We start from the raw sequence: 16,140 nt of genomic DNA on the forward strand, positions 1-16,140 counted from the left end.
TTTGCACGTTGGAAATAAGCGAATTGAGATTCTGCTGAGTTGTAGGTATTTCATCAATGTTGTCTACACCATGCAGGTCACGACATATTGTATACTTGATCTATATATTCATATTTCTATTTTTTTGTAATAGGATTCACCGACAGTTGGATATGTGATATATTTGTATACGGGACATTGTCGTATGAGTATAGTATACGTTTCTCTTATAATCGACAGATACATCGTTTTCACAGGCGGAAGGTTATGTTGTCTCATCCTATCTATGAAGGCATGTCAACTCAATGATGTAATGCGTTAGGACAAAAAAAATCCAAAGAAAACCATCAAGGTGAAAGTAAATGAGTAATTCAAACCGATTGCTTGTACCAATTCATCGGATATGTAAGTGACAAACATTTGGCTAGCCTCGTTCTTCCATCTTGGCTTCAGATCTCTCTCTCTCTCTCTCTCTCTCTCTCTCTCTCTCTCTCTCTCTCTCTCTCTCTCTCTCTGATGGGTTTGGAGGGTGTATTAATTACAAGATGTTAAATTTTGTTCCATTATCTAATGTTCGCAATCAATTTTTTTTAAATCGTATAAACTCATCTTTACCTTAAAGGAGAAAGTGTACTTACAATATTGCGTCCTTCCCTGTTATGAGAAGCGAAAGACTAATTAATGGATGATTAAGTGTATATGATATTAAAGTCTTATTTGAAATCGATATATAACAGAAACGAAAGTATACTTCAGGGTAACATTATCATCTGTGTTCAAGTGTTAAAATGATAAGATCATAACTTTGAATAGAATGTTGATGGGTATTTTAAATGAAAAGTTTTCATGCATGATTCTTTTTATACGCAAGCCCGTGATTCGCTATACACACCGATGTTGAAAATGTAGCAAAACGAAAGTAGGCAATATTGATTTAAAAAATAAACTAAAATCTTACTTTCTTTGAAAACAAAAATAAAATGTACATACTTTTGACAAAAATGGCAATTACTCCGATCGTAAGCAATAATGCTAAAATACCAATGCACAGCATAGCTACACTTGCGGAAAATATAGCAGTCTGTTTGTTGGGAGATACCTCTCCTGCAAAAGGAAATAAATGTCCGTTTCATATGAAATATGTATAAAAAAAGCTATGAAAAGTTAACGAGTTTCATTTTTCCCAATAACAGCGAAATAAATATATTTTTACGGTAAACGGCGCGTTTTCTTTGTCGTCCGTAATCTATGTTTGATCTTTAGCTGTGTTGATCATTGTTGCCTGGGCCGACATTTCATTGTAATCACATGACGGCCACAAAAAGTCACATTCAATTAAAAAAAAAAACATAAAAAACAATATATTTACCATGGACGGTGCATTTCCCTAGGTCTGTTGACGTCACGTTTCCAACATTGTTGAAAGCCAAAATAGTAAAGATATATAACGACTGCTCCGCTAGATTTTCCACTGTCAGAACGTAGTCATCGCTGTCGTTTTCAGTAACAATGTCTGGATACTTATAAACATTTCCGTCTGTTTGATAGAGAACCTGAAATGATTGGGTATGACCGCCATTGTCACCCGCCAGCCATGACACCTCCGCAGATCCGAATCCCTTACAGTCAGCAAACACCTGGGTAGGAGCAGACGGCGAATCTGAAGACAACATAGCTAAATTAGGCTATAATAGTTGAAAGTGGTGTTGCAGACAAAATAAAAATCATTAAATGCAAACAATTATCACTCTATATATGCTTCCAACGAACACTAAATGTTGTTTGAAATACAAAAATTATCTCCATTAACAGTGGTTTATGCTTTATCTGGCATAACTTGTCCTCATAATATTGTTCTTAAATATACAATAGATATTTTGCTACGTAAAAGTAACGCATATTAACAAAGTATGTGATGTATAGAATTCGCAATTACTGTTGTTTCTAAGGACTTCATTTTTGTGAGTTTTGTTTGAACTAAGAAAATTCAAATGAAGATAGCAAACATGCATTTTGTCATGAGAGTATTTACAAACCTATGTTTATCATGCAACTATCAATTGCTTTTAATATTTCATCATAACAGGGATATTTCATTTTCGGTTGACCAGGCGTTTAAGGAAAATTGTATCTAAAGACATTCATGAAAACAATACACTAACCGTAAACAAAAAAATAATTATTAACAAGACAACAATAACATCAACAACAGCAAAGACAAAAAACAATAGAAAAGCCCATAACAAACAAACACAAAACCCATCTACCATTCCTCCTGTCCAAAAAAAGTATTATTAACAAGACAACAATAACATCAACAACAACAAAACAAAGACAAAACAAAAAACAATAGAAACGCCCATAACAAACAAACACAAAACCCATCTACCATTCCTCCTGTCCAAAAAAATAATTATTAACAAGACAACAATAACATCAACAACAACAAAGACAAAAAACAATAGAAAAGCCCATAACAAACAAACACAAAACCCATCTACCATTTCTCCTGTCCAAAAAAATAATTATTAACAAGACAACAATAACATCAACAACAACAAAGACAAAACAAAAAACAATAGAAAAGCCCATAACGAACAAACACAAAACCCATCTACCATTCCTCCTGTCCAAAAAAATATTATGGTTAGGTTTACTAAGTACTCAATTTACCCATATTTGAAAAATTCTGAATTTTCTATCATTCATTTGGTCCTTACAGAGATTCCCTAGCTGTATTGTACACACTTTAAAATGACCAAACAAACGCATCCGATTCGTATTACAATATTCGGAATTTTACTATTCATATCGAACACTTCCATTCTCAAAACATTATCTGTAATATTCCATTTCGCTTTAGGTTGAATATATTTAACAGGTAACGTTGCTGCTGTAACAATGAATACTCATATGAAAAAAAATGAAGATAATTTGAAGTTTGTTGATATAAGGTGCAAAATTTCTCAATACCTTGTGAGATAGATGTTGTTGACAAGATTCGTGTAATTAGGAGTGGTGTTTGAGGATTAAAAATCATCTTTATTGATAACGTGTGCAGGTTACGGTTTTCTCTTTTGAGGACTTAAAATTTGACATTGTTGTTATTGTACAGAAATATTGTTTTAACGATTTCTAGGGCAACATTTCTTGGTATGTTTATAAAAAGCTGTAATTAAAAATACTTAATAGTCCTAATAAAAAAATTTTATATCAAATACACACAAGAAAAATATTGCTGGACTTTCAAGCCATGATTTATATAGCTAGAAAAGAAGATATACGCAAAATATCAAAACAATATTGACATTAATATTTTTCTTTCAAATTCTCTGTTGTTTTTAAAATGTCTCTGATCCTTAATGAATGCTTCCTGTATCACTCTTTCCACATAAATGAAATCACATTTTTGCTTTACTAGAAATAAGTAGGATGTATCACATATTACTAATATAGAAATACGTGCTATCAGATGTGTGCAATATCACCTTGTGGCGCTAAAATCGACTGAAAAACTCTATTGTTCCATATGTGACGTCATAATCCAATGACGATACCTGCATTGTGACGTCATACACGAGAGAAAGAAATGAAAACTGAAAATAACACTAAAGCAGATATTGTATTAGATTAACCAAAGACTGTTTTACGTATGTTTACAAAGGTATCAATATCATGTATCAAACAGAATGTTGAAAAAAAAAATGATAATAACAATGATAAGAAATTCTGACTCGTTTAAAAAAATCTAATATCAATGGAAACTCATGTCTTGTCCTCTTTATCATAGTCTAAATATAATTGTTCGTGTTTAACGAAATACAGGTAATGTTTTTTTATATTTTTTCAATAATTTTGCAAAGCACGGTAACGTAGTAATATCCTGAACCCAGGACACGTTTGGAGAAGGATTACCGTGAGCTGAACACGTCCTGTTAAAACTCTCACCTTCACTGAGGATGACTTTAGAGGTATTTAGGTTGATGACAGGAGCATCTGTAACATATCAATGTATCTTATGTGTATTGTGTTAAATGCAATAATGTCAGAAATTAATTGAAATCATACAGCTGTATTTTTAATGTCGGAATACCTAGGATACGACGGAAGAAAATATAACTTTGTTGTTAAACTCATGAACATAATAGATAACGATAAGCACTTACCCGATACAATTGAACAAATCAACATTTTCAATATGACTTAATTATTAAACTAAATCAAGCGTATTTTAAAATTCTGAGTCATGCCAATAAGCAACGAACTGAAACATGACAAAGGGATACCGCAATTCCCATTACTTTTGTGGCTTCATCGACAAGAAACCCGTCATTGGTAAATAATTACATTTAACATGATTCCCAAAAACATTGTAACGAGAGGAGATAAACATTATCACAAGTCTTAAACAGTTATTCTACCACTAATTCGGTATTATTCAACTCAAAGGGCATCAATTAATCATCAAATGTTGTATAACCTAACATTTTATAACGCTCGTGGGAAAACAAATTAACATGCTCTTATTGACTGACAAACCACACAAACTCATGGGTAATACATCTAGTAATTCTTTCGTTAGGCTCGTTTCTTTTCGATTTTTGTTCTGTTTCTGTTATTTTTTGTTATTTCTACCTCTATTTCATTAATCTACAACGTCAGATGACTTTAATATATACAAAACAGCCCCATGTATGTATGATTTATAATCATATTGATGAATCACATCTTTCAACAATAGTGCAAATGTATATTGAAACGACCGAAATAAAAAGAAGACTCAGAAGACGACAGAAACGCTAAATTCATATTGAAGGTATACAGCAACGGAACCAACAAGTAAACTCAAGAGAATAAAAAATGTTAAGCTTCATATTACATCAGACACAGGTTTAGTGCTTTTCCATCGCTATATTCGATTATTTGAGAATTAACTTCGAGCTACTATTTTCTCTTGCCTTATAACATATGTTCTTGAACGTCAGACATAAACAGTACGAACATAATTACCGAACGTGTTTTGTAATTGACAAAGTCACGGACTGATAATGTATTTTGCAGTATACATTTTGCTCATCGGTGCACGGAGCGCCTTCTCAACTATTGTGCCTTAATTGCATTATTTTTATTCCGTAATATAAAATATTTACATCTTATATTTCAAATACACACATGTTGTACAAGTGTGCGAACTCATGAGATTGATTGTGTTGTTTTGTAAAGGCAACGAAATGACACTACCCACAGAGTATATTATATCGTAACAACCACAATGACAAATGTTTTAGGAATAAATTATATGGAATTAGCATTAAGAAATTATATATGTTGTTTAACTGGTGTGTAAACTGTATTTTTAACAGAAATTGTAAATAACGTGCGCTAATGTGGATAATGAAGGTAAATTGAAATTTCCGATTGAAGAAGTAATGTCACAAATATCCATAGATAGGAAAGGAAAATATAATAACTGTAGTTAAAATTGGTTTCAATTGTAACAGATAAATGAGGGAAAGCGATATCGTCATATTTATCATGCATTTCTTTATGGTGCAATAAGACTGATCATGGCTACTGTTAGCTGAAATCTAAAGTGCAAAATCTAGGTTTTGTGCCCCTAATATTCCAAGTCAAGCCACTTCGAGTATGGTCGGTAGAAGAGTAGTGAAACTGATACTTACATAGCACGTTAAATACGACAGTCTTTGTCCCAATTGTTGTTTTAGAATATGTAGCGGTACAAACGCACTGCTGTCCATGGTAGGTTTCATCCACTGTAAATGTCAGTCTTGACGCTGATAAATTGCTGGTGGTCAAATTCACACCGATCCTTGGTGACTCTTTACACCGCCAGGTCAGTGTGGCCAGAGGGTTACCTCCCTTCAACTGACATTCAAGGCGTTGTGTCGTTCCATTGGTAACTGTTTCCGTACCAGATGGAAGCAAATAGATGTTTGTTGCTAGTGGTGCATCTGCAAAAGTATTGCGTGTTGAATAGTAATGTAAATAATGAAAAAAAAACTTGGTAACATCCATTCCTAATAATATATCTACATGGGCGGGCGTAACGTTCTTGTATCCAGTTGCAGTTTGTGGTAATATTTTTTTTAAAAGCTAAAATGAATAGAATAGTACTATTTTGTCGTCGATATACTTCATATGTATTACATATTTACTTTGTGATCGATTTCAATCGATAATTTTTAAATGTCTTGTAATGCATATCCTTTGGTTTTGTTAATTATATATGCAATACAAGCAACTGAATCTTTATTTTATAACCCAGAGAATATGGGGACGGAATTGAGTCTGTTTATGATTTGCTCTTCCTTTTATAACGCTTGATTAGAACATTAAACTCGTTGTCACTAATGATGTTTATCTTAGAAATATCAAACGTTATATACGTATGCTATTTATGATGTTTTTCACCAGTGTGCGACATGTTAACATATAATTTCCTTATTGATCAACATTGGTACATAAAACAATAATAGAATGTGGTATATGTTTTAAAAAACGTTGCATTCTCTTAACATATATATATGTGATTACTTTTATCCATGTAAAAAATGCAAAGAAGAAACATGATTTCAATATTTCAACTAATTCAGAGAAAGAATACAAATAAGTTATTTATAGATAAGAAAAGACAGAGGAAAGGTCAGAAAAAGAAAAAAAAAGTGCCTAGGAAATAACAAAGGTTCATTATTCACATGATTATATCATGATAAAAAATCTGTCAAAAATACATGAAAGTATGGGAATTAATCAACAATGTGGTCAGCAGAAAAACAACCCAGTAAATGGTCATTCATGATTGACCGGCTACGTAGGGGTAAGGTATAGATAGAAAAATATATCATGTCACTCTCCATTGAAAATGCAATCATTGTAATTCCAGAGACACTTGGAAAAATAATGATTTCGTCATTACTACCTGTAGCCAGGGAAGGCCGATATATCAACTATATTATATAATGGTTTCAATTATGAAATGCTCAGTAAGAATGTTGAGCCTAGGATCGCTTGTTAGTGAGAGCTTTGTGGACTATATCAGACGAAGAAGACAGCTGAAAAAGCATCGGCGACCTTTTATGAAAAATTAAGAAATTTCAATTTATTTCACCAAATATTGAGTGCGGGCGGAGGCCGAGGTTAGTTTTTCATACTGTATTCATAGGTAGTAAATTTAGAAGCATACAGTACATATGGTCTATCTGTTTAAAAGTAATTAATATGCAGTTCATACTTTTTGAATCACATGCCATTCTAGTCAGGCTGTAAAATATTCGGTACTTACAAATTACATTAAACTCAACAGTTTTTCTACCAATTTCTCTGCCAGGATTGGTCTGTTGTGTGGCAATACATGCACACATATGTCCGTTGTAGGTTTTATCCACTCTAACTGTCAAGGTAGATCGAGCAGTGTCAGTAGATGTCATATTCTTCCCGGTACGTAATGCTCCTTTACACCGCCAGGTCAGTGTGGCGATGGGATTGCCTCCCCTTACATGGCAATCTAGTGTCACTGAGTCACCGGCACCAATGTCCTTGTTACCAGATGGTGACATCATCAATTTGTCTGTAGGAGCATCTGAAAAATAATTAATTGTTGTATCAATATTTAATTGCATGTATTTACATATTACGCACGATATACCTATATACTACATAGTTTACTTTTCAGTTTGTTTTCAAGAACTCAATGAACAATATAACCTGTATCATTGACATGAATATAAAAGCATTCCTACTGAAAAAACGTGTAATTGTATCACCTGTATTCAAGGTACCAACGCTTCGTCAACGACACCCGCCCTGTGAATCTTGGTCACTTCAGTAAGTAATGTCTGGTTCTCAAATAAGGCATATATCAAAGAAACCAACAATTGATTCATATCGCTTCAAATAATAAGAATGTTTCGCAATGAGATAACCACGACAGCCTTGAAACTTCCATCAATCTGCATATTTTGAAACCTTGTGATACCAATTTTCCGCAAGTTGACAGTTTCGTACACGAAAATTGTCATAATAGGAACAGGTTCTTGAAGATCAAATCAACTGTGACATGAAAACACCAATAAAATTGGAGATGCAGGAATGTTAATATCCAGAAATGGAAAACTGACAACACAAGAAATTGATTTTCGCATCCTTTTATAACGCTTGATTAGAACATTAAACTCGTTGTCACTAATGATGTTTATCTTAGAAATATCAAACGTTATATACGTATGCTATTTATGATGTTTTTCACCAGTGTGCGAAATGTTAACATATAATTTCCTTATTGATCAACATTGGTACATAAAACAATAATAGAATGTGGTATATGTTTTAAAAAACGTTGCATTCTCTTAACATATATATATATATATATGATTACTTTTATCCATGTCAAAAAGGCAAAGCAGAAACATGATTTCAATATTTCAACTAATTCAGAGAAAGAGTACAAATAAGTTATTTATAGATAAGAAAAGACAGAGGAAAGGTCAGAAAAAGAAAAAAAAGTGCCTAGGAAATAACAAAGGTTCATTATTCACATGATTATATCATGATAAAAAATCTGTCAAAAATACATGAAAGTATGGGAATTAATCAACAATGTGGTCAGCAGAAAAACAACCCAGTAAATGGTCATTCATGATTGACCGGCTACGTAGGGGTAAGGTATAGATAGAAAAATATATCATGTCACTCTCCATTGAAAATGCAATCATTGTAATTCCAGAGACACTTGGAAAAATAATGATTTCGTCATTACTACCTGTAGCCAGGGAAGGCCGATATATAAACTATATTATATAATGGTTTCAATTATGAAATGCTCAGTAAGAATGTTGAGCCTAGGATCGCTTGTTAGTGAGAGCTTTGTGGACTATATCAGACGAAGAAGACAGCTGAAAAAGCATCGGCAACCTTTTATGAAAAATTAAGAAATTTTAATTTATTTCACCAAATATTGAGTGCGGTCGGAGGCCGAGGTTAGTTTTTCATACTGTATTCATAGGTTGTAAATTTAGAAGCATATAGTACATATGGTCTATCTGTTTAAAACTAATTAATATGCAGTTCATACTTTTTGTATCACATGCCATTCTAGTCAGGCTGTAAAATATTCGGTACTTACAAATTACATTAAACTCAACAGTTTTTCTACCAATCTCTCTGCCAGGATTGGTCTGTTGTGTGGCAATACATGCACACATATGTCCGTTGTAGGTTTTATCCACTGTAACTGTCAAGGTAGATCGAGCAGTGTCAGTAGATGTCAGATTCTTCCCGGTACGTAATGCTCCTTTACACCGCCAGGTCAGTGTGGCGATGGGATTGCCTCCCCTTACATGGCAATCTAGTGTCACTGAGTCACCGGCACCAATGTCCTTGTTACCAGATGGTGACATCATCAATTTGTCTGTAGGAGCATCTGAAAAATAATTAATTGTTGTATCAATATTTAATTGCATGTATTTACATATTACGCACGATATACCTATATACTACATAGTTTACTTTTCAGTTTGTTTTCAAGAACTCAATGAACAATATAACCTGTATCATTGACATGAATATAAAAGCATTCCTACTGACAAAACGTGTAATTGTATCACCTGTATTCAAGGTACCAACGCTTCGTCAACGACACCCGCCCTGTGAATCTTGGTCACTTCAGTAAGTAATGTCTGGTTCTCAAATAAGGCATATATCAAAGAAACCAACAATTGATTCATATCGCTTCAAATAATAAGAATGTTTCGCAATGAGATAACCACGACAGCCTTGAAACTTCCATCAATCTGCATATTTTGAAACCTTGTGATACCAATTTTCCGCAAGTTGACAGTTTCGTACACGAAAATTGTAATAATAGGAACAGGTTCTTGAAGATCAAATCAACTGTGACATGAAAACACCAATAAAATTGGAGATGCAGGAATGTTAATATCCAGAAATGGAAAATTGACAACACAAGAAATTGATTTTCGCATCATTTTATAACGCTTGATTAGAACATTAAACTCGTTGTCACTAATGCTGTTTATCTTAGAAATATCAAACGTTATATACGTATGCTATTTATGATGTTTTTCACCAGTGTGCGACATGTTAACCTATAATTTCTTATAGATCAACATTGGTACATTAATAGAATGAGGTATATGTTTAAAATTTGCATTCTCTCATCATATATATATCATGTGTTTTCCAGTGTTTTAACTTTATCTATATTTATTAGGCATGGATAATTCACCACATTTTCAATATATATATATATATATATCATGGAAAATGTTATAGTTACAGTGGAAAATCTAATCTTTGTAAAGGTATGGGTTTGCGTCCTTTTCGTCATGGATCCAAGTTAAGTGTCGAGTCGAGTGTGGTAAGAAGTAAAACAATGAAGCTGGTACTTACATATCACATCAAACACTACAGTCTTTTCCCCGATCGTTGTTGTAGAATTTGTAGCGGTACATACACATTCTTTTCCATTGTAGGTTTGATCCACTGGAACGATTAGCCTAGACGCTGACAAACTGTCCTTGCTCAGATTCACTCCGACCACTTCCGACCCTTTACACCGCCAGGTCAGTGTAACAAGTGGGTTACCTCCTTTCACCTGACATTCAAGGCTTTGTGACGTTCCACTGATAACTGTTATCGTACCAGATGGAGACATCCAAATGGACCGTGCTGCTAGTGGATCTGCAAAGTAATGTGTTTTAGTTTCAGAGTTATACTATTATATCTTGCTTGCTCTCTATGTTATCAAATATTGTCAACTATGTTAAGTAAAACTAAAATTTCTAACGAATAAGATGTAGGACACTTGTCAGTTTCAAAACCAAATAGCACAAACGGAATGACGGGGCTAAATATCCATACTCAATAATGGGCGTGTGATCAAGCATATGTTTACCGCTATCTCTAAATAATAATTTACCCGAGTAATTGGCGATTCACCTCGTGTTATTTTTTATTATCAGCAATAATAATCATTATTTTATTTTTGTTTAATTCTTTTACAATGGGATGAAATTGTGTAACTATTTGATCTGATTATCACAAAACCTATCATACAAACTTGCAGTTCCTTGACGCAAGACACTTTCGAGATGACACAAACAGCCCAGTTCATAATCGAACAGGTAATATTATTAATTTCCTTCACAGTATTCCACACTTCAATATTTACAGGGCACGTATTTTATTATTCCAGGAGATAAGGCGCCCAATAAACTGACCAATTTCTATAGACATTATTACATATCAAGCATAAAAAAGAAATAGATTGCTCGATAACCAAGTAGTTCGTATGCACATACCGGTATATGATTAAAAATATTTCATATTCACCAGATAACAGTTTCGAGAATTTATACAATATGATTTCCGGCAATGAAATTGAACTCGCTAATGTCGTATGAGTGAACTTTCTATATCTAATCACAACGCACTTTAAAGTTTTTGAAGATGACACTATGTTACAGATACATTGATAGCTGATGGCCTTCAATAGAAATATTTCGTTACGAAAATTATAAATCATATACATTGATGTATACACAAGTACATTTTCTCTAATTCTCTATTTCTCTATTTCTATAAAGATAACAAATGGACCTATGGGTTAAATCCCTCTTTGCTCCAACCTGTGCATTAAAATAAACTCATCAGAATCTTTTACTTTTTTCTACATTTTGACCTCATCATTAGCAGTTAATCTTTGAACTGAATGATGAAACATCACTTAATTAGAATTAAATATAGTTTAAACTTACTCTTTGAAAAGGATGAACTTTGGTGGGAAACCCGATTGAATCACTGTCGCAAAACACCACCAAAAACACGTGCTTTTTGCATTTTACCGTATCAATGGTACTTCATCATCTAGTCGTTTCATTCGGTTTAGAGATAATTCGGTATCCAAAAGTCAAATAGTTGAAGAATCCCGACCCGGATATGATCGATCCGATTTTGTTTATGTACAGAATATTAACAGTGCCCATTTCTAACTCAGTACAAAAAAAAATGTTATGCAGTAAAAATATAACGATGAATAAAACCGATACTTTTCTGCAATTCTTGACTTCACAACAGAAAAAGAAGAAACAAAAACTTCGTATTGCTCTGTTAATATTTGGTTAGATCATCAGCATAACGCAATCAATTGTATAAACAACACTCCATTCCGATTTTCCGTATTTGTACGTGTTATGAACAATTCACGTCTTTCTAGCAGCTCTACATTAATACAATTTTTACTTTTGCTAGCCCCTCACTCTGATCAATGACACGCTTGATTTATTCTATATGGTTTCATAGTATCAGTTGTGATAATGTTGTACATTGTTAACTAAACTCAACCCGATCAGGGTAGGTATCTGTACAAGTCTGGGTACGTGTGCGGCCGAGGCACAGAGCTCACGACTTGTCGGACACCTGGTCTTGATCGGTCAAACTTCAGATTATTTTAATCATTTCCGACATAAAAGCGGTTCAGTATTTGGAATGGAAAGGGATCGGTATTGTAAAGATTTTAATTACAATAATAAAAAAGATATAATTGCGCACATCGACATTCATTTCGTTTTCAAGGGATAATCGCTTCAGTTTACAACTCGAACGAGTGATTCATAAAACAATATATAAACATACATTAGTATGTGTTAGTCAGCCGAAATAACCTTGTGACCACTTGTTAGACACTTTTATATAATTTATCACACTGTAAAACAAACAAAATGTAAATTCATAAACGTCTTATACATATCTGCATCATTGCTGCTATCAAACGTAACTAATACGAGTGACGGTGCAATCTACAAAACGACGTTTATGATTTTATCACTGTTTATAGTAAAAATACCTTCACATTCTTAGACTATTATCATTAAGATAAAATGATGGATAACCTAACAGTAATCATTGTCAGTTGACCTCCTAATCACCAGTATAAAATGGTATCAATATATTTAGTGTCAGTATACCGCATCATCAGTATATAATGAGTGTCAGTATACCTCATCATCAGTATATAATGAGTGTCAGTATACCGCATCATCAGTATATAATGAGCGTCAATATATCTAGTGTCAGTATACCTCATTATCAGTATAAAATGAGTGTCAATATATTTAGTGTCAGTATACCTCATTATCAGTATATAATAAGTTTCAGTATACCTCATCGTCAGTATATAATAAGTGTCAGTATACCTCATCATCAGTATATAATGAGTGTCAGTATATCTCACCATCAGTATATAATGATTGTCAGTATACCTTGTCATCAGTATATAATCAGTATACCTTGTCATCAGTATATAATGAGTGTCAGTATACCAGTATATTGTCATGATGAGTGTCAGTATACCTTGTCATCAGTATATAATGAGTGTCAGTATACCTTATCATCAATATATAATGAGTGTCAGTATACTACATCATCAGTATATAATGAGTGTCAGTATACCTCATCATCAGTATAATATGTTTTCTGTATGAATCTTGAATTTTGAATTAGACTGTATTGAACATTAATTTTCATCGGATTATTTAAGGCTATGTGTAAAAGACTGATTAAAAGACCTGCTTCATCACCACTAAACAGTATACATAAAATTGAAGTAATATTCTGTTGATTTTATAGAATTGAAAACAGCACAACCAATCTTGCTTCATGGAAAATTGAATTTGCCATACGTTTTCACTAAACAGTACACTATCCACGAACGGTTGATATACATAAAACTTGTGGTTTTATATTAATATTCATATATGTGTACAGAAACAAATCATTGCATTTGGACAATTGTCCATTATTTCCTTTTGTGAATATGCTAAATTTTTACTTTAGCTAAAGTTGGATGTTGAATATAGGGGCGAATTAAGACCAAGCGAAAGGAAAAAATTAATGGTTTAAATAAATATGTGTGTGTGTGTGTGTGTGTGTGTATCAAACAGCTGATTAACTATATAAAACCAGATACCTCCATCAAGCTTTGTTATAAAACCTTTGATAATTCTTTGTTAACAAATTTTTTACCCATTAAAACTATATCATATTATCATGTAATTGAAGACCTTTCATCTTTATACTAGATTGTTAATATCATAACTATGATTTTACTTTATATACTTTATTTGACTGTATATGTGGTGATGAACATTTCTTCCTGTCAAGCATTAGTCAGGGGTTAGAATTACTTGGACACTTGTGTACCGGATGTCCTCTTTTGGTCGACCGTTTAAAGGAGTGCCAGTTTGGGCCTTCTGGTGGCCATCACGAATACTTTTTATGTTTTGTCTATTAAAAACTTGAGGTCAGGCGGTAATGACATGACATTAATCTAAGGTCAGCTCAAGGCTTTTCAGTTGTTATAGTGGGGACGAGTGGGGGATCAAATTCATAATTATTGCAATAATTATCAAACTATTTTTTTTCTTAGTTTTTTCCTCTTAAATGTCATTTGATGATACATTATAAAACTTTCATTAGAATGACCAAAAAATATGCCTTTGTTGAAAAGTAGGTAACGGTGATTAAGTGCCCTAATTACTAATTAAGTCACACTTAAGCACCGTTTTTTGTCTTAATGCATCTATAAACAATACGTTTATCACGTGCAGTGTATTTATTTGAAATATTTTTGCAAATATGGATGATATTAAAATGGAAAAAAATCGATTTAGCACCAGGTTTCACATGATCATAAATGACCTTTGTCTATTACTTACGGGATTGTATTTTGGTTAACTGCTTTAGTAAGAGGAATGGTGGTGTTTGGATACTCATTTAGGAGTCACTGTCGCTGTCACAGTCTGACCAGTTCTCCGCCGTCATTGCGTCATCAACACAACTAAGGAAACTTGAGGAAGCAGTTGTTTGTGCAGTATCAGACTGGTGTCAGTCATACGAAAGATACCATAGGACAGATGCAATGTGAGCACAGCAGCCGACTACTCTGGCACCAACCTTACATTGACAATACCAGCCTGATATTGGGGTCAGTCCATTAGAATATTCAATCCAAAGATTGTACACCTTCGAAGCAACATGTTGTGAACGAACCTGAACTTTGATCAAGTCAGGTTTCTCCCTGCATAGCATAAGTTCATACTGACCATCTTCAGCTAAGTGCTCTTTGATGTAGGATTTTGCCTGTTTCAGCTGATATACCCCCATGGTAAGATCTCTCAACTCTGGTTCTGATAACACAAATAGACCGCTTCCTTGCTAACCCTTCTGCCTCAATAAGAGTTTGAAGTTTGTTAGGTGTTTTGGACAATGCCATCATTCTCTCGGCAATTACAATGTCATTGGCAAAATTCGAAGCAAGTGGAGGGCGAAAGACATTGCGAATTGCAAAAATAATAAAAAAAAATAATAAAAACTAAACAAAATACTATAAAACTATTAAATATATGTCACACTTGTGTGAATGAAATTATATTTAACGGTTTAGTGATGCACAAGCTATGTGCATAAGTCAAGGAATGTACGAAGTGCACAAAACAAAGTATACTTATATATCTGGATATACCATGTGTTACATACACTGCATTGTAGATTACTGAAGTTTGCTAGTGTTTGAGACAAGACCATTAACAAGATTCAGTGAAAAAATGGGACGTCGAATTGCGTCAGTTACTGTCTCCTCTCTGTGTAATCCGACAACTTAATTGGTACGTTTCCGTAATATATTTTCAGTATGATGTCGTATATTGAGTACAAAATCGAGCTATGTATATCTCATAGAAGAACATAATGATAATTTCCACAACCATCATTATGCTATCATCATCATCACCATCACATCACTTCACTACTATCATCATGCCATCGTCATGCCATCATCATCATCATCATCATCATCATCATCATCATCATCGCCATTATCATCATGTCAATATAGCATCTGAGCCGTGCTATCATCGTTGTTGTCGTCGTCGTCATCATTACCATTATCATTAATGACCTATGTACATATCTAACAAACGATAAATAATCAAATGAGTCGGCAAAACAATTGTTACTTAACATAATTGTGAAATATCAGAATTGAAAATAATATCAATGGAGTTAAGCGTTCATAATTACAGTAATCGTCTATAGATCTAATATAGTCTTCTTTGTTATTTGGTC

At 33.3% G+C, this 16,140-nt stretch overlaps 1 protein-coding gene across 1 annotated transcript; it reads right to left on the reverse strand.

The window, feature by feature from the left end:
• Nucleotides 1-613: 613 nt before the first annotated feature.
• On the reverse strand, nucleotides 614-15,180 carry LOC132561208 (nephrin-like). Its single transcript, XM_060225939.1, has 9 exons — nucleotides 14,976-15,180; nucleotides 10,408-10,698; nucleotides 9,122-9,418; nucleotides 7,283-7,579; nucleotides 5,661-5,951; nucleotides 3,928-3,975; nucleotides 1,349-1,639; nucleotides 970-1,083; nucleotides 614-633 (listed from the first exon to the last, which is right to left on the reverse strand). Exons 1-9 carry the CDS (start codon nucleotides 15,178-15,180, stop codon nucleotides 614-616), a joined length of 1,854 nt encoding a protein of 617 aa, XP_060081922.1.
• Nucleotides 15,181-16,140: the final 960 nt, after the last annotated feature.

Source organism: Ylistrum balloti, unplaced genomic scaffold (genome assembly GCF_031769215.1).
Source record: "Ylistrum balloti isolate Yb309-2 unplaced genomic scaffold, AGI_CSIRO_Ybal_v1 Utg371178, whole genome shotgun sequence".
Classification (NCBI taxonomy): Eukaryota; Metazoa; Mollusca; class Bivalvia; order Pectinida; family Pectinidae; genus Ylistrum; species Ylistrum balloti.